The 18,052-nt window shown below is 38.2% G+C and overlaps 3 protein-coding genes across 3 annotated transcripts; 1 reads left to right on the forward strand and 2 right to left on the reverse strand.

The window, feature by feature from the left end:
- Positions 1-3,039, forward strand: LOC146484459 (uncharacterized). Its single transcript, XM_085104498.1, has one exon. It carries the CDS (start codon positions 697-699, stop codon positions 1,687-1,689), a length of 993 nt encoding a protein of 330 aa, XP_084960624.1. The 5' UTR covers positions 1-696; the 3' UTR covers positions 1,690-3,039.
- Positions 2,854-4,810, reverse strand: LOC146484460 (uncharacterized). Its single transcript, XM_085104499.1, has 2 exons — positions 4,691-4,810; positions 2,854-4,516 (listed from the first exon to the last, which is right to left on the reverse strand). The coding sequence occupies exon 2, from the start codon at positions 4,503-4,505 to the stop codon at positions 3,714-3,716; it is 792 nt and encodes a 263-aa protein (XP_084960625.1). The 5' UTR covers positions 4,506-4,516; positions 4,691-4,810; the 3' UTR covers positions 2,854-3,713.
- Positions 4,811-14,051: 9,241 nt separating this feature from the next.
- LOC146484461 (uncharacterized) lies at positions 14,052-16,698 on the reverse strand. Its single transcript, XM_085104500.1, has one exon. It carries the CDS (start codon positions 16,604-16,606, stop codon positions 15,974-15,976), a length of 633 nt encoding a protein of 210 aa, XP_084960626.1. The 5' UTR covers positions 16,607-16,698; the 3' UTR covers positions 14,052-15,973.
- Between the last annotated feature and the right edge of the window lie 1,354 nt (positions 16,699-18,052).

An 18,052-nucleotide genomic window follows, 5' to 3' on the forward strand; every position in this document is an offset into this window, starting at 1 on the left:
TAACCTCTGAGCCGTGAGTAAATAAATTCAGTGACATTATTTAAGTAACAAGGCCTGACAAGGATGTGAGTCAGCTAGAGGCTGTTGAAAACCTGTCGTTTTGAATTGCTGTATTAATACGTTCTCAAGAAAATGAGTTCCAAGGTAACATGTTTCTGTGTTTCTTTAATTTTCAGTTACGTTACGTTTACATACAGATGCTTAAGTATATATTTTCCTTGATATAAACTTACCTTTTTGAAGGCCTTCAGCAAGTAAGAAACTTACCTGATTATATATTCCATCGTTACCTTAACAGCGGGAAAACAATTTCCCCTTTATACCAAAACATAGTGACAAATAGCATAGAATGAAATTTATTATTTCTTGTGAGGGTAAAAATTCATATTTTCACTGATCATTAACACATAATCTGACCATGTATGTCTGGTACCCAATGCGATTATGAAGTAAAAAACAAACATGAATTGTATCAAACAATCACAAAATTGGTTCTCAGCAACAGTTCCAATTCATCTCTTCGAAAACTGTTTATTTTTCACATTTATTTTCTCGTTCAGTTTTTGTTTAAATTTAACGAAAGTAAAACTCGCTTAAAAGGGAGAATTAATGGAACTGCTTACAAAAATTTGACTGGTTGTTTACAAACCGCTAAACCGCAAATATTGTCTTTCTCTTTGGCAGGAAACCACTGAAATGAGTTTTTTGAAAATTAAAGCAGTGCGTCTGGATTGTAAAGAACACTCTCGGCAAGCCGACGAGAATGGTAACCTTGCCAACCAGGAGGATTTCTCTTGTTTCACAGATGATGGGAACGAAAGTAGAGAGCAGCAAAGAAAACTTAAACTATTGAGCGGCGAAAAGTTTTGGCGGGTTCCAAAGCAAGTTCAATTGCACGTCGAAAACAAGCCAACGAATATGTCGCCAAAAGCAACGAGTTCGAAAACAAGTTTACCTTCTTTTCCTAAGCTAGTAAGGTCATTAAAGAAAGATGACAACAAGATAGATTTCGGGGAAAATGGAACACAAACGGAGAAAAGGCGTTCAAGTTCGGCGCCGGGAAGTTCTAGATCTTACCCGCAAGCTAGAATAAGGAAACACAAAATTCGACTTCCGAATATCCCTGATCTGCGATCGTTGTCAATAATTGAAAAGCAGCCTATGAAGAGTTTTGTGGTGGAAGGAAAAAAGCTTGGATCGGCAGGTGATCTTAGTGAATTTTCTTCTCCAGATTCAAACGATAACGACAATGGTTTTACAAACAGCGAGTCAAAAGTTATCGATGAAAATCCCAGCAAAACCCAAACAAAGAAAATGATAAGCGCAGAAAACACTAATGGCAAGAACGAATACGGGAAGGAACGTTGCTATGGAGACGCATGCGAAGACTTGTGTCCGTCAATCAGGAAAACTGAATTTCGTGTGAAGACAGCTTACGCTAACTCCAGCAGAAAGTTTAACACTTACCTGCAATCAAGATTCGGAAAAAGCGTTTATGAAGGCATCCACAAAAAGATAGGCACGGACCCAGGTAAAAAATATCAAGTTTATTGGGCACCTGTGCTGATAAACAAGAAGGTCCTATATAACCGCTCTGATGCTGCGGTTAGAACGCAGGAAAACTGCGAAGATGCACGCCCAACCAAAGAGGGAAAAGTTAACTATGGAAGGGTGAAAGCCTCAGCGTGAATTTTGCAGACGTTTCACGCATTAGGACCGTTTAAACGAGCGAAATAAGTCAAGAGCTTATCTTAAATGTAATCATTTGAAACAGACCATTAATATATCATGTTCATAAAAAGTGTTTATTGATCATTTCCACTGGCACTGAACTGAAAATAAACAAGGGTGGATTAACGTGAGAGCAAACGTGGAACAAACTCAGCGGTTCCGCTCTTACCAAATTGTTTCCCTAACCTGTTTAGGATCCAGGCATTCTTTCAAGAAATGTTCGCTAAAAGGCATCTTTACCTTAAGAAAAATGAAATGTTCTGCATGTGGCGAGGACGGAAAAATTTCTTAGTCCCCAGCGGGAATCGAAACCATGACCTTTCGACCCACTGAGCTACAGGAAGACTCGTGGAGGATCATCAGGTTCGATTCCTTTCGAAGATTCTTATCCTATTTACTGTTTATTTCTTGTCTGTTGCAAAATATCATCGTCGGTATTCATTGAATGACGATTTCATCTCTTTAATGCTTGTAAGTCTGTTTCTTTTTTTTTTATTTTGTAAGTTCTCAGAATTCCTGTATCATTACTGACTGTTTAAACAATATATCGTTAATGATTTAATAAACGCATCCACTCTCTTACTAAAAGGCGCCCAGCATCTTTGCCACTCCTCCGCCCCCCAACACTAGGTTCGGTCCTGTCTCTCCTAAACATCTTGTATCTAGTAAATGCCCTTGATAAAATACAGTCACATCAAGTATATCGAAAAAATGGAAGGTTTACATGTAGTACGCTTACCACAAACCTGCTCCATATAGAAGGGAAAGATACAAATTGTAAGGTAGAATTTATTTAGAGGACGTATTCAATAAACAAATGCTACAGGATTGTTTGTTTCTTTCTCTTGCATAACGCTCGAAGAAACGGAATAGGAACCTTTTTCTACTAAATGCTCTTTATTTCATAAACGCCCCCTTTACAACAAAAATATTTAATTAAACAATCGGGTTACCATTCAAGTTATTTTACAGTAAACAAGTAAAGTAAACGTTGTTATGATTCACAATTTAATGACCTTAATATATTCAGCCTGGTCAATATCAGGGAGACCACATGAAAGGATAGTAGGACGTAGGAAATTGGAGCAAATGTTATTAGGGGGATTTTTCAGCCAATTTATCCCCCCTTTCCCCCCCCCCCCTCCCCCGCTCATGGGGATCGTCGAAATTTAAAAAGGAGTATGTAAGGGATGTAGAAACTTTTCAAAATTTATCACTGCCTCGTGGATTATTTCATGGCAGCGATTTTCAGCCTTCATGGCTCTTATCCAAGAGTCTGGATAGGGGAGCTGGAATCTCAGTTATCATTTTAATTTTCGGCCATTTCTCACCCATCAGGTAAAACCTAAGCCACTTCTCTCCTATCAGCTAATTTATGGGTTCCTGTTCTCAGGTTTTGATTTAAAAACCCAGTATGGTATTTCTCAGCTTAGCCGAGCACTAACCAAAGTTTTAATTGATCTGTTAAACCCCTTCAGTACCAGCTTCTGTCAATTTTATACCAGCTTACAAACTGATATGTTCAGAAATACAAAGTTTGTCATCGAAATGCCTCCCCAGGAATAGGCTTTATTTACTCCGGCTGCCCTGATGCTATTGTATCAATGATTTACAGGCATGTTTTATTTCAGTGAGTACTTAATTCTGTTTTATACATCACACCCTAGAAAAAACGGTAACTAATATAAACATACTGTCTGACGTTCATAAAATGTATATGTCGCCTAAACTCACACAAATGTTGATCTTTTTGATCGTTCAATATAGCAATTACCCTCAAAAGCGTTTTTTGTTGTTTTTTCTAATGTTGTTGTCCAGATGTTTTTAACCCATTAGTGTCGAGGGATAATTTGCCATTTTAATCAGGCCAGCTTTGAAAATTTCTGAAGAATTCGAGAAATTGGCTGAGAAATGTCTTTTTACCAAGTTGGCGGTTGGATTCACAAACTTTCTTCTCACATACTTAACCTGATGAACGATTTTCACGGTAACACCGCGCCAGAACTTGCCGCCCTCAAACGAAATCGCGTTTCAGCAAGGCTAATGGACGACTTGCACTTCTCCTTTTTGTAGAGTTCTTGCCTTCCAACCATCAAAGAGGTGTGAATGTTCCACGAGTCCTGTTTGGCGGGAATTGAGCGTGAAGGCTCTGATGCACGGCGCATGGTTTCCCGCCACAAATCTTGTCTATATATTGGTGGAAGTTGCTGCGAGCGAGCGGCGTTTTCCCGGCAACTATAATCGTCGTCTTCTTGAACACGAAGAGGAAAAACCTGTAAAATCTCGTCAACCTTGTTGTCTGGAGAGCTCTCTCTACGAGAAACAAGGTCCTTCTCAGAATCGTCAAAATCTGAGCTAGGAGGCCTCCTTCCATTGTAAGTTTCTTGAAGCGTTGGTTTCCCTGATGAGCGCGGAATCCAGTATTGTGATGTTGAATCGCGGCAAAAATCTCGTGGGAATTCCAATCCTTTTTCGTCCGGCTTAAAAGGCACAAGCCTTGAAACAGGAACACAAAGAGAAACTCGCGGCTTTCTTAGCTCTTCTTGCTTTTTTAGTGTTTCTTCGAGGACTTGTTTTGGTTTCTTTCGTGTTTTTTGTAAAACATTTTTCTCCTCTGTCGAGGTGTCATCGCTTGAACCTTCATTGTCAGCTGCAGCAGCCGGCAAATCGTCGATGTTGATATTTCGTTCCTTCACTTCTCTGATGGCGTCTTCATAAAGTTTTTGCGTTCTTTTCTCGCTCCGGGAAGGCTTAGGCTTCCTTCTCCTACCCATGCTTAAAATTCCTAGGTTAAGAGAATAATAATTTTATAACGAAAATAAACAACGCTTCTTCTGCAATTATATTAGACATTTTTTTCAAATAATCGACCATAATGCACTCCTGTGCAAAGACAGCCCAAGGGCATATAAATAATTCAGATATGATAAAAGATATTTTTACTAATAGTTAAACTTACCTGCCTCGTGAAAATGATACGATAACAAATCTTTCGTCTAAATACGACCACGTTTTGTTTAAATTTCCACTGTTTTTCAATTGTATCTTTCTTAAACAAAACTCAGAAAGCCTATTTGGCGCAAGCAGGTGTTGGAAGTTGACAGTAATAGAAAATATGATTGAACAGACAGCGCATGCGCTCTGTTCAGGTTATTTCCGAAGAGCCGGTTTGGTGAAGGTATTTGACGTCACTTTTCATTGTGAAACGCAACAGGACATTGCAAGACAAATAAGCTGTTCAAGTCTTTGTTTTGGGGAAATTTATTGTGTTGCAATAATCGAAAAATCTCTTACCAATGCAAAGCAGTTGTCTAAAATGAAAACAAAGCAACGTAATGGTATAGGCATGACTATTTCTGTTTTTGAATGTATTATTGTTGTCAAAACACTGGGGGAAAAATTTCATTCTAAGTAGCTAGAGCCCGGAAACCAACGTTTCTATTCTAGAATACGATTTATTAGCGATAAAAATGCTTTCTGTAGGCAAAATTAGAGTGAAGGTACGTGGGATTTAGAGAAGAAAAAGGCCGACTACAATAATGAAATAAAAATAAGCACAGACTGATATGTTATCTCGAATAGGTGTTTTAGAAGCGCACTTTTTTAAGGACGATATGTTGTTTAATTCTAGTGTCATGTTCGAATAATGTGGTATTTTTCGGTAGTCGAAAAAGCATTCTTCTCTTTCCTGTGAACTAGATGCGAAAGCATTCAGTCAGTCCGAAATTGTGAAAATTTCAGTTGCCGTTTTTCTAAAGGAAGCCTTATGTATATATTTATTAAGTCACAATAAGCATTTCTAAGGAACTTAATTAAGGTATACCGAGCCGTATATCAGCGAGTAACGAGCAGGATGGCCTTGATAAAAAGGAATATTCCCCAACACCGTTTAACATTTCATAATACAATTATATAACTTTAAATTTCCTTTTTCGAAGGTGATAGTCAAAAGAAAACAAAATTATATTCCTAATTTTCGTTAATTCGTGGGGAGTTTCTCGAATAATAAAAACAATCAAAGCGATCATAAAAGAAAGGAAATCAGTTAAAAATAACTCAAGATGGAAGAATATTGAATAAGATATTAATCCGACTATCAAAGGTGTTTAGTTGGTACGAGTTAATTAAGGACAATCTGCTAAAACCTATTTTACTTAAAAGAAAAAAGCAGAAAACTTATTTGCAGAAAATTGCTTAACTGTTGATTGTAATTTCGAGTGCAAGAGCGGAAGTTGTTGAGTTTGAGACTGATAAGTCTCTTCATATTGGCCCTGGTGGAAAAACCAAGCGAAATTCTGAGGGGGGGGGGGAGGGAAGCCTATTATTGACTATCATCCCATCCAGGGAAGTAATTGATAAACCTTGTCACTTCACCTGGGAGAAAACCTCAGTCCAGCGCACGCGCGGTGCGATTTGAAAGAAAACAAGAAAATGGCGGGAAAGACGGAGAGGGAATTATGGACGACGATTCGGGTACAATTAATTGATACAATTTTAAATAAAATACTTAGCCACAACAAGTTCAACTGAAAGGCTCAGTTTTAAGGACCATGGACCAGAGTAGAACGTATTTTAAAAATAAGTTCACTCATGACTGAGTTGAGTGCTGGACCCAGAACACGAAAAACCCAACCATGATTTACGAGCGTTTTTAGAGATTTTGATGACACCTTATTTGCAAGTCATGGTACGTAATTTACAAAGAAAATCTCAAAATTGATAGTTCAGTAAAATAACCTTTAATTGGACCAAGATGAACACCAATCTCAAGGATCCATTGGGGGGGGGGGGGGGGGGGGAGGAAGATTGAAATAAATCGAAGCAATTTCAAAAAAGGTTTTAAAATTTGTTGCGAGGTCACAAAATAGTTCGTTGCGCGGAGGAACAATAAGAATCATTTAATCATATCTTTTCGGATTCTCGGTTAGTTCTTACAGAACCTGATACAATTTCAGATGTATGAAATATGTTTTCAATCTTGAAAGTACTCGGCTAATTTGATAGTACCTTCAAGACTACACACGCAGATGGAATTAATCGTCCCAATTTAACTCAGCATTATGTCCTCGCCACCTACAAGCACAGCATTATACTTTTTCGCCCTTAATTGAAAACCAGTTCTTAGAAAGGCTTAACAAAATATCGCTTTCAAATTACAGACATTCAAAGTTTAGGAAATTGCTGTTTGCAAAACGACACATTGGCGGACAACAATAAAGAAAAAATAAATGAACGGAACTACCAAATGTATATAATTGTAAATATGTTGTCAGTTTTCATCCTTACTTTGAAAGAAATGAAATGATGCGTTGAGTACAGGAAATCCGTGAAATAAGCTCGCAATAAACCGAAGATAATTACGCAAAATATTTATATTGCCGGGATCAAAGTATTAAGTAATTTATGTAGTCCTTGGCAACGTGAATTTCATCATGAATATTTGGTCTGCAAAATTGGTTTAGCTCTTGTTGACTGCGTTCGTGAATGTTTGTAATTCACATGTTCGCAAGATAAACAACAGTTTTAAAACAGCAAGTCTACAGGGAGTATGTTATTAAAGTTTTATTTGTTTTTCCAGCCCTGAACACGTTAAGCATAAACTACAGTTTGTTTTCCGCCAATAATAACATTTTGTTTTCGGGTTATGTTGATAGTTCGCTAATTAAAAACTGTTAAAATTATTACCATAACTCAAAAGACAGACATCAACACCACAAAAAAGCTTCATTCTTAGAGAAAAATTCATTGGTCGCCAAACAGTGTTAATTCATTCTGACCGACCTAGAGCTGTTACTAAACTGTTTTCTTGTTAATAGGTGCATTGTTTTCGCTAAGATTTTGAACAATAGCTTCTAAACGAAAGTATATTAATCCCTCCCGCGAAGACATAAGTGTATTAAGAAATATGGCAATACAGACCAGACGAAATGTTACTGCAATGCAGTTAGACAAAGCAGAAGGTTCCTTTTTTCCGCTTATTCCTCACGTTACACCAATTTGGCCGCCGGATAAGCGCATCGAAAAGATGAAGCCGAGAAGATCTACGTATTGGAGGCTTGTCCGCAACAAAATGATCGTCCTGAGATTTCTTCAAAGCATAAATCCGACAATTACAGATTTGTTTCCTAAAGTGCTGGATGAAGAGGAAAGCGGGAGCAATATTGTTACTCTGACGAAGAACTTTCGAGAAGAGCAAAGGAAAAAATACGAACGCGTTTACGAGATTCAGATGGAAGCATATCTTAGGGAAGAAAAGAAAAAAAGCATTTGGGAAAAGGTTCGAGACTGTGAATGTGCTACTCATGAATGGAGAACGACGAGAGAGAGTCTGGCGACTAGGAAGAGAAATTCAACAAACGTAACAGACAGAACTCGAGCGACTGCGAAAATTGATCTTTTGGGCGAACACGACATTCAAACTGCTAACAGCAACGAGAACGATACATCATCGAAGACACAGCAAAAGAAATACAAGGCTCAGACATTCAGAAGCCTGAAGGAAGATTTTGGTCTTCCAGTAAAAACTGACGAGATTTATTTGCCTCAGATATATGGAAGGAGAAAGGGGGCGAAACGACCAATGAACGACCCTCGCTTTCAAAGGCTGTTAGATGCACTCATTCCTCCCCAAGACAAAAAAGAAGAAGATTTTGGGACTAGCACGGATAAAAGTCGCAACAAGACCACTGCAGAGATGGAAACTGTTTCAAGAGGCAGATTAAATGGAAGGAGTTTGCACGAAAAATGGAAGGAAACCACCGCACCGATGAATATTCGCAAGAATTCAATGCCCAACAGTAAACAGACTAAGTTTACTCGGCCAATAGGTGGGCTGGGGCACTCGATTTAAAACCTGTCAAGATTGACAAAAAATAACACCAGTAACAAATGGATGTAAACAATGTACCCAGGAAAAATGTTAATTAAGGGAAAGACATTTTAAACATGTTGTCAGACTGTTTCAACTGGGCAACAAACATGGTAATTGAAAAAGCGCTGTGGAGAAGAGCGGATTAGAATTTCCAAGGATTTCTCTCTTCTGCACCAGATCTCTTTGAGTTGGCGTAGCACAAAGAAAAGCTGAACTAACTTATTTCTGACAAACGTAGGTTAGAACCAGGAGTTACTCTAAAGTCAAGTAAAACCTGAAGTTTTTTATTATAGCTTTTATCGTTTGTCGCGTAATGTGAGTCACTTTGACATGGGACTCTTAGCTTGCTGTCTGTCATTCCTAGGTGATGGAGTCGAATGAGTGCGCTAAAAAGAGGTTTATAGTTGATTGTCAAAAATGACTCGCACTTGTTCTGGTTTTTCTTCATTACGCATTGTGATTGGTAAAAATAAAACTCGCGCTATCAGCTTTCTCAACCATTCAGAGCTTAAGACTGTACAAATCAACAGTGTTGCCAGTTTTTTCAACAATTAAGAAGTAAAGACATAGAGTTGCTCACAAATGTTTTCCCGCACTTGACGCTATTTCTCACAATTTCATTTCTGATTGGCTCACTCTATCGTTTTTGTCTGCTTCGAGCAGCTAGAGTGATTGTTTATGAATGTACAACACTCAACGCTGGGAGCACTCTGTATCGCAGCTGCTTTTTAGTGATTGGTTCATTTCTGTTCTCGATGTGGTTAATGATGCTAGGAGAATTTCATCTTTCCTCATTGTTCTCACTAGAAACCGCTTGACTGTGTGCGTAACACTATCAAACTGATCCTTTTGCGGACAGAGAACAGTCATTTTCTTGTTTATCAGTGTTAAATTTTTTGAGAGGACATTTTATTCAATCGTACATGACCTGATTGGTTATTACATTTTTTTGACTACCCGGATGTGACCACATGTCTTTAATTTTTCACTCAGTTTTGGTCAGTTTTGTTATCTCTGAGAGTCTTCGTTGCAATTGTTAAGTGTTTATCGTCTAAAAATTTGGTGTTTGGTTTAGCCTGAATAGATGCAGTGCACAATCTTGGTTTCCAGGGGCGACAGGATGATCATTTATAACCTAACTTACAAACTTAAAACAGGTAATATCTTACCACATTTACTTCAGATTTCTAACACCGGAGAGGGGAAGGGCATTATAACTCCGAGAGTGTTAGAGTTATGACCATGAAACATGGAGGATGGATAGCACGTCTAAAGATGTTTACTGTGACGTCGCAAAGAGACGTGATACCGTCATATGACGTAAGAATGTGGTCACGAGTTCCAAACGGCGGCCATCTTGGATTCGCCTTGTGTTGGATTTCTCGATTTTGACCCAGAACTTCAGAAAACCTCTAAAGTTGAACAAAAAGTAATTAAAACCCATACAAGAACACTAAATTGATATAAAAAAATGAACGTTACTGTAAGAAAATTTCGAAAATCTGTAACTAAAAACACCTATTTTATAGTTCAAGAAAACTATAGTATAGCAATTTTAAACAAAGCAGTAGAATTCAATTTGCAATCCATTTTAATTCTCTATGTCCAGAGCCAGAAACAACTGTATAAAACTTTAAAAAAATTCGAATAATTTTAACTGACTGGACCATTTGGAGAGTTTCCTTTAATTACAAATGAATATGACTTTTAGCTTGTTAAAGTAATACGAAGAAAAAGTGACTGACAAACCCTGTTTAACAAAAACAACTTGAAAGAGGCAAATCAAGGGTGGTCAGCAGTGTATCACGCTCTGACAAGCTGAACAAGGATCTCACGCAATATGTTTGGATTCGCGATATTTGCTATGTTCTTGTCTAAATGCAAGCCTTTTAATTTTTGTTTGTTTGTTTTTAATTTGTTGCTGTTTTTAATTTGTGTACGTGTATTTGTTCACGGTTATTCGTTTTAACCTATCACAAAGCAGCATTTTAAGCTTACCCTTGTTTTAAATTTTAGGACAGTTTGTTTTCACTTACTTAGCTTTTCTGGCGCCAATAAATGTTATTAGGCAATCTTAATAAAATACCAGCCGTTCGTTCAGCCTTACATCCTTCAAGTTGTTTTATTTAGTCCATTGCTGATCCTTATCTTGACGAAGATCCAGCTACAAGTTTCTCCTATTTGTAGAAGTGGTCCATGCTAACTTCCATTAAAGATGCTACAACCAGTGACAATATGTTGTTATACTTTGGCCTTGATAGCGTCTCCCTCCCTTTCCCACCATTCAATATTGTTTAGAAACCGTTACACGCGCCCTAAAAGATGTATTTTTCCTTGTGCTATCCAACATTGCACCAGGGGAAAAGGGGCGAGTGGTCGAACAAATTATGACATTCGTTGTAGCTAGTCGCCATTTTATATGAAGTGTATTGGTTTTTGTCTCTTTGCGCCGAAGATCATCAACTGTTCTCTTCTGAAAGACTTGCCTGGAAGAGAAAACTTACATTTTTTTGTGAAAAAGGATGTTTTTGGAACACGTCATCTCTCCACCCTCCCCGCCCCCGGTCGCCCACAAAAGAAAATAAAAAGTTATTAGAAACCGCCCTAATGATGTAAACCCATTTAACATGACCAGACATTAAAATATTCGTGTCGGAAGTTTTGCTTACAACAAGTCATTACAAAGGTTATACATGTGAATGTTAATTACGTACTAGCTGTTCATAATAAATTTAAGGTGTACATTGTTAAGATTAATTATTTTCGTCAGTTAATATTTTAGCCAGTTTCCTCCTCACGAATGCTGATTGTAAAATAAAATCTTCAACTGTGAAAATTGAAATCAACGCACTGTAAACTGGGTAATATTTTTTTCCTTAAGGTCTCGGTAACGGAAGTTAAATGGTTTGAAGGAAACTTGACACAGTTTCGTGCGTTCCCAAGTAGAACAGACCAGTATTTAAGTAATTAAATCGACTTTTAAAAGTTTGCATTTAAACGGTACAATAATGACGTTTACAAAGAGGGATTACTGAACAACGAAAATAAGGATGAGAGGGATTTGTGACGTCATTTGACCATCTGCAGTGCACGTACGCAAGTCAATAAAAGGCCGTACTGCATATCCAGTTATAATCAGCGTTTGATGGAGTTTGAAAGCTAAGTTGCGTAATCAGTCCTTTAATATGGCTGAGTTACCAGATTTGAAACCCGTAGTGAGTATTACACCCATTTGGAGAAGGAGAAAGAAGAGAATAACATCGTTTAAACAAGCGGCCCTGATGGTTGTCCACTTAATGCGGCTTGGTGCACACACACGTTTGTCAAGTCTTACTGTTGAAACTATGGCGGAGCAACTAAAAGAACTCGCTAACGAAGATCAGGAGAAGGAGGAACGGATAAGGAAGGTACAGCGCCTGGCCAAGATTAAAAAGAAAGAAAATGTTGAGCTTGAAGAATGGAAGCAACACTACTTGAAGATATACAGGGAAAAGTTTCATCGTCTCACGCTGTTCGAGAAAATGAATCGGTACAATGGAAATCACTGGATGGAAAAAACCACAAACAATGCAACTTTAATGCCTTTTGGTATTGAAAACACAAAACTCGCAATTGGGAGTCCTACGTTTATGATGAACCAAAAACTTGTCACTGAACGCAAAGCAATCACACCAGCGCCGAGATCTTGGCTGGCTGAAGATTGCGTGCTGAAACGATCCGATGAAATTGTTCGTAGGATAGCTGTGGTGCCTCATCAAGCGGACGGAAGACTTAACAGTGGCCATCAACTGACGAATGGTTCAACAAAGGACATTAAAAAGAACCTCCAAGTCACTTCGCTTGGCGGAAAACATGATCCAAGATTTCAAAAACTATTACGCTCACTAACACCCATTGGATCCTAGAGACTGTTGTACCTTTCACCATGCGCGACTAGCTGCTTAAGTTAGACTTTAAAAAAAAGCTTACATCAAGGAAAAATGAACGAGGAAACTGCAGCACTCTATATAAACAGAAGAAAGCGCAAACACCTTGCACGAGGAACGATTTTATTGTAATGTGCTAGATTGAGAGCGAAGCTGAGCCAATTTCACTGTAAAATGATAAACGGACCTACACCGCCGGCGTAACTTGTACTAGCATTGCACCTTTACATACATTACGATAAACAAAGAGAATCTTTCATGGAAAGATATTTTCAGAAAACCTGTCTGTGATACTGCACGTGCGCGTACAGTAGCGCGTAAACCAACGCGGGCGGGTACAGTAGCGCGTACACCAACACGTGCGGGTACAGTGGCGCGGACTGGTGAAGTGGTCCAGGCGCATAAAACCCGTACTCGGTAATATCATCACCAACAATCTGTACATACATGACTAACAAAAGCAGTTCATTAAATAAGCACAATATTCAGTCTAAGCTTCAATTGATAGAGTGGGCTCTTACAAAAGGTTAAAAGCATTTAACACCTATTATCAACATGCAAATTTTCTTCACTGATTTGTACATATCCTTATCGTGCGCGTTAGAAGAATTGGTTTGAGACATTTCATTTTTGGTGATCATTTCCTTTATTCTCATGACCTAAATGTTTAATCAAACAGTGATATTGTAAGGAGAAATAACATACTTATCACTGCTTGAGTTTATTGAAGGGATAAAGCATAAAGATATGTCCCAGGGATGCGTCTCGGGTTTTTTTTCTCTCCTTTTTTTTCTTTTTCTGTTGGGGGAGTGCCTTCCATTTCTTATTTCAGAAAATAGCCATTTTCAGACCTGGTCCCAGTTGTTCAAAGGACGGATAACTTGATCAGTCCACTGGACTAGTCGCCATCCAGCTGATAAAATGTATTGGTTTGAGCAAGAGAGGATTCATCCTCTCTTGGTTCGAGTAAATTTTATCCCTTGGAGAAAGATTTATCCACTAGATAAAGTTATCCGCTCTTTGAACAACCGAGGCCTGACTTCTAAGATCAATGCCCATTTTCAGAGCTGGCGTTTGCTAACTGAAGTAGTAAACTGAGCTTTATCCGGATTGAAAAATGTTTTTCTCTTACTTCTCTTTCTCTCTTTCATCTTTTGTGATAAAGATTATAACTACGTATACTTTTCTGTACTCTCACGCTCCCTCGGAATCCATACCCAGTCATGACAGAGCGGAGGGCAAGGTCAGACCAAACTGCTGATTTCGCTAGCCGATTGTCAGAACTATTTAATACACCGTTATCAAAGTCATTTCGAAACCTACAAATCAAATACAGATAGAAAGCTAAATACAGTCGAACCTGCATATAACGGCCCTGTATTAAGCGGCCACCCTCTATTAAGCGGTCAGTTTTCAAAGTCCGGATTGTTTGCTCATACAAACGCTGTATTTGTTACCTGTATTGAGCGGCCACCTCTATTAAGCGACCGCGGCCACCTCTATTAAGCGACCGCGGCCACCCTGTAGCAGTCCTATGTTTGTCTTTCTTTGTTATTGTTACCTGTATTAAGCGGCCACCCTTGAATGGAAACTAAGCCATATGTTATTTTATGCGGTATTTGATTGTGTTTAAAATGCGATCCAGCATCACTATAAAGAAATAACATGTACAAAGCTACTTTAAGCTGTACTCGGCCGTTTAATATAGTTAACGCTTTTCAGATGCCCGCAATGTGCTGAAGTACATTACCATATTACGAACGCTAAAGAAAAATTTGTTTTGAATATGCTTCACTCTTTAGCGAGAAATTCCTCTTTAATTAACTTGTTCTTCAGCCATGTGACATTGAACATTAAGTGTAACAACTATGAAATGACGGAATGAGATATTTTGTTGTGAACTGTAAGTCATAGAAATGGAGCACTGTTTTCCGTAGGAGAGTAGAGGACAATTTATTGTATAGTACTTTTACACAATGTTACGTATATTATACCGTTAAGTTAAAAGTTTGCACTGAACTTTGTTTAAAGTATTGATCACGTGAAAGAGTGTTGATTGCCCTATTATTTCTTTGCATGAAGTGTTTTTGTATGATACGCCATTAAAATTGACATTAGACCACGCCCAGTGAGTATTTTTAGTGATCCTGTATTAAACGGCCACCTGTATTAAGCGGCCAGTTACTCAAGTCCCGAGGGTGGCCGTTATATACAGGTTCGACTGTAATACAGTAAGCGTATAACTAACACAAGTGCGTAAATCAAAGATAATTTCCCGGTGCTCTGTCTCTCTGCGTAAACGGCGCTAGCGAAATACAAAACTAAACTATAGGAACACTAAATCGACTGGTGAAATTAACAACGAAAGCAGAATATAATTAAATTGGTTGAAGCACGCGCACGTGCACGTGTGCAATTTCGCACATGATTGCGCGAAACACTCCACCTTACAAAGCGTGACCAATACTCGATTAGAATAACTAATACTGAAATCGTTCACAGTTCATTGTTCAGAATTCCGCCTCTCTCCTCGTCAGCAGGCACCAGCACTACCAGCCTTTGCACAGGTCGCTGAACGGTTACGTATCCCTGACCTTAGTACTTGTTTACCGGTTCACCTGGTTTAGAGTTCTTATATTGCACCTCCACTTTTCGCACTTTGCCGTCTTCTACTGGCCTCTGACTTGGTTGGAATCTTGAATCAGTACAACGTCACCCACCATCACGTTGCGTCCCGCTGTATGCCACTTTTGATTAATGATTAAACTTGGGAAGAAATCTCTGGTCCACTTCCGCCAGAACGCGTCGACTACACGTTGATCATGACCGGCAGACTTGATTAGTTCAGAAACTGTACCCTTTGAAAAAGCAACTAGCAAAAGTGTATCTTCCAATGGATGGGTCAGATTTTCCGTGTGCCTATTGGTAAGACCAGTGCAAATGTAAACGCAACTTTAAAATGAATGCATCACTTCAAACTCAGCTCAGGCTTTGGTGATGTTTATTGTGCTTTCCATAAGTGTTTTAACTTTTCAGTCCGTAAATGAAATTCTTAAGTGTGACCATTCAAATGAAAGCTGCTTAGCAGTACTTTCCTGTGGTGCTGTTTATTGTGCTGTACAAGGTGGCTCTAAATTTTGAGTCTGTGGGTGAAATCCTGCAGTATGTCCATTCCAATGAAAGCTACTGAGCAGTACTTTCCTCTGGTGCTCGGTTTATTGTGCTTTACAAGGTGGTTCTAACGTTTGAGTATGTGGACAAAATTCCCTAATGCACGTGGCCATTCAAAGAGTGGTCGCTCAGTTCTGAGAAATGGTTCCATGTGGCGTTGTTTTTCTTCAATATTTTGGAAAAGAAAGTGATATTTTTGTTAACGTTGCAGTCTATTACTAGTGAGTAAATTAAAAAGGATTGCTGTAACCCCATGCACTTCTGGTAGTATTTTTTACCCCTTGTGAAAATCTGCGTTTCCCTTGTTCATTATTTTGAACACTAAACGGCAAGTGTCGTTGAGGCAAATGTCTTTAAAACAAATCTCATCCCATTTGTCGTAGGCTTTTCTGTTAGAATCCACTAACTTATTTCTATCCGCGTGAAGATGAGTTCGTAAAGGAACAAGTCGCTCAAGCAGACGTGTAAATCTTGGATCTTGTAACGGATTCCTGTCATAAAGGTAAGTGGATCGATAACCTTGGCGTTCAGTTTGAGTTGCCGATTCGAATTCAAGATTACCTTTGTTTGACTCAGTTTTAGTCCATGCAATCTTCTTTACTTCTCCTTCTTGGTTGAGTTGTGGTTCATTATTATTCTCCGTTTCCCTGTCAGAACAGCACTCCTGACAAACTTGAGAATCAACCAATCCGTCGTTCGTCTTAAAACTAGTATCATAAACATCACCTAAGTGTTGAAATTGTGCGATTGCTGGCTCAGAAGCGCGTTTCTTCCACGTTTGATCATTGCTGCGGTTTAATTCATTATTTTTGTCGTTTCCTTTTCGATATTTTTCTTTTTCAACTTTGTAGCCTTCGCCATCTTTTTCCCGTATTTTCGCCAATGTCTTACCGCCTATGAACGCCATACGTATAGCTTTCCTTTACAGTTTGTAAATTATATCTTATTTCGCCATGTACTGAAGACCAGAACACTTCTTGACAGATCCAATGAATCAGAATCGAATTTAAAGCTGTTTCCATGAGAACAAAAACAATTTTCGACGCCCGCTGTAAAACTGTGACCGTTTTCTAAAATGTTTGGGAAAATCGTATTTTAAGAATCCTTTGTCTATTATTTCCCGCCCTAAGAAAACTTTCGTTGAGATTATCATCCCACTGTTTAATATTGATAAATATCTTTGGATTTGCTGCCTTGAATGTTTTTCTTAATTGCCTAAAATTCACCCTGCATGCGGCAAGCCATTATTTTGCTATCAGTTTTTAGAAAAATACTTGAATTCTATACCTTTAATTTTTAGCCGATACTTTTTTCTGTTTATTTTTGAACAATTTTCTCTACGAATTTGAAATTCAAGTTAGTTTGAACTTGACGTAAGATTGTTTTTAATTACCTTAAACTGAGTTCTTACTGAGAACAAATGGTTGTTTGGAAACATCAAAAATTAAAACCAAAATAAAAAGGTCGAGTGATTATTTCACGAAAAATCCGAAATGTTATATAGTTAGACTTTATCTCAGAATTACAGGGAGAAAATGTTTTACCAGCTCGACAAAATAAGGCAAAAGCACATTTAAGAAGCGCCCTAATTTATTATTCCAGACTTTGACAGCCGCCGATCTTTAAGGGTAAAACATTAAGCTTTGATTTGTTCGGTAAAATTCTTGGCGGCGTTTTGATGGCTTACAGTTTCAGTAACTTTGAAAATCCAACTTTTCGGAAATTATTTGATGTCGGATTTCCATGAAAACACCGCTATATTTGACCTGGCTATTATCCCGAATATTTTTATAGTTGAATGAAAAATACAGAAACCTTAAACTTCTCTATTAGTCTTAGCAAAAACCAAGGCAAACTTTGTTTTTTAAAAATCTAGAATAAAATGATTTTTTTTTTCATACCTTCTGTTTACAAAACACAGAGAGAAAGGTTCCGTTTCCATGGTTTCGTCTCAGTTGAAAGACCACGCGGGATTAGTTGTAACTCTACTGGCACAAGCTGAACAATTGAAGTTTTTAATCTTTTATCTGTTGTATTGTAAGTTCAAACAACAGCCCACAAACACACCAATATTTCATTTCAAAAAATTCACAGACGTCTCGTGTTGTATACGTCATTTGCTGCACGAATGTACTTGGTGAATATTACAAATACATCAGTTTGCGCGCGTTCAACGAAATGAGAAGTGTACGAATGGCATGGAAGTATACTTAGCAGAGTCAGAAGTACTTAACAACAAGCAAACGTATCCATTACGTTTTTAGCGGACAATAACTGATTCAGTTTGACAAGGCGAAGAGCGTCGACTAACCTTTGAAACGTAAATCGTTCCTACTCATTATTAGTTACGGTT

This window comes from Pavona decussata, unplaced genomic scaffold (genome assembly GCF_977016875.1).
Source record: "Pavona decussata unplaced genomic scaffold, jaPavDecu1.1 SCAFFOLD_32, whole genome shotgun sequence".
NCBI classification, from domain to species: Eukaryota; Metazoa; Cnidaria; class Anthozoa; order Scleractinia; family Agariciidae; genus Pavona; species Pavona decussata.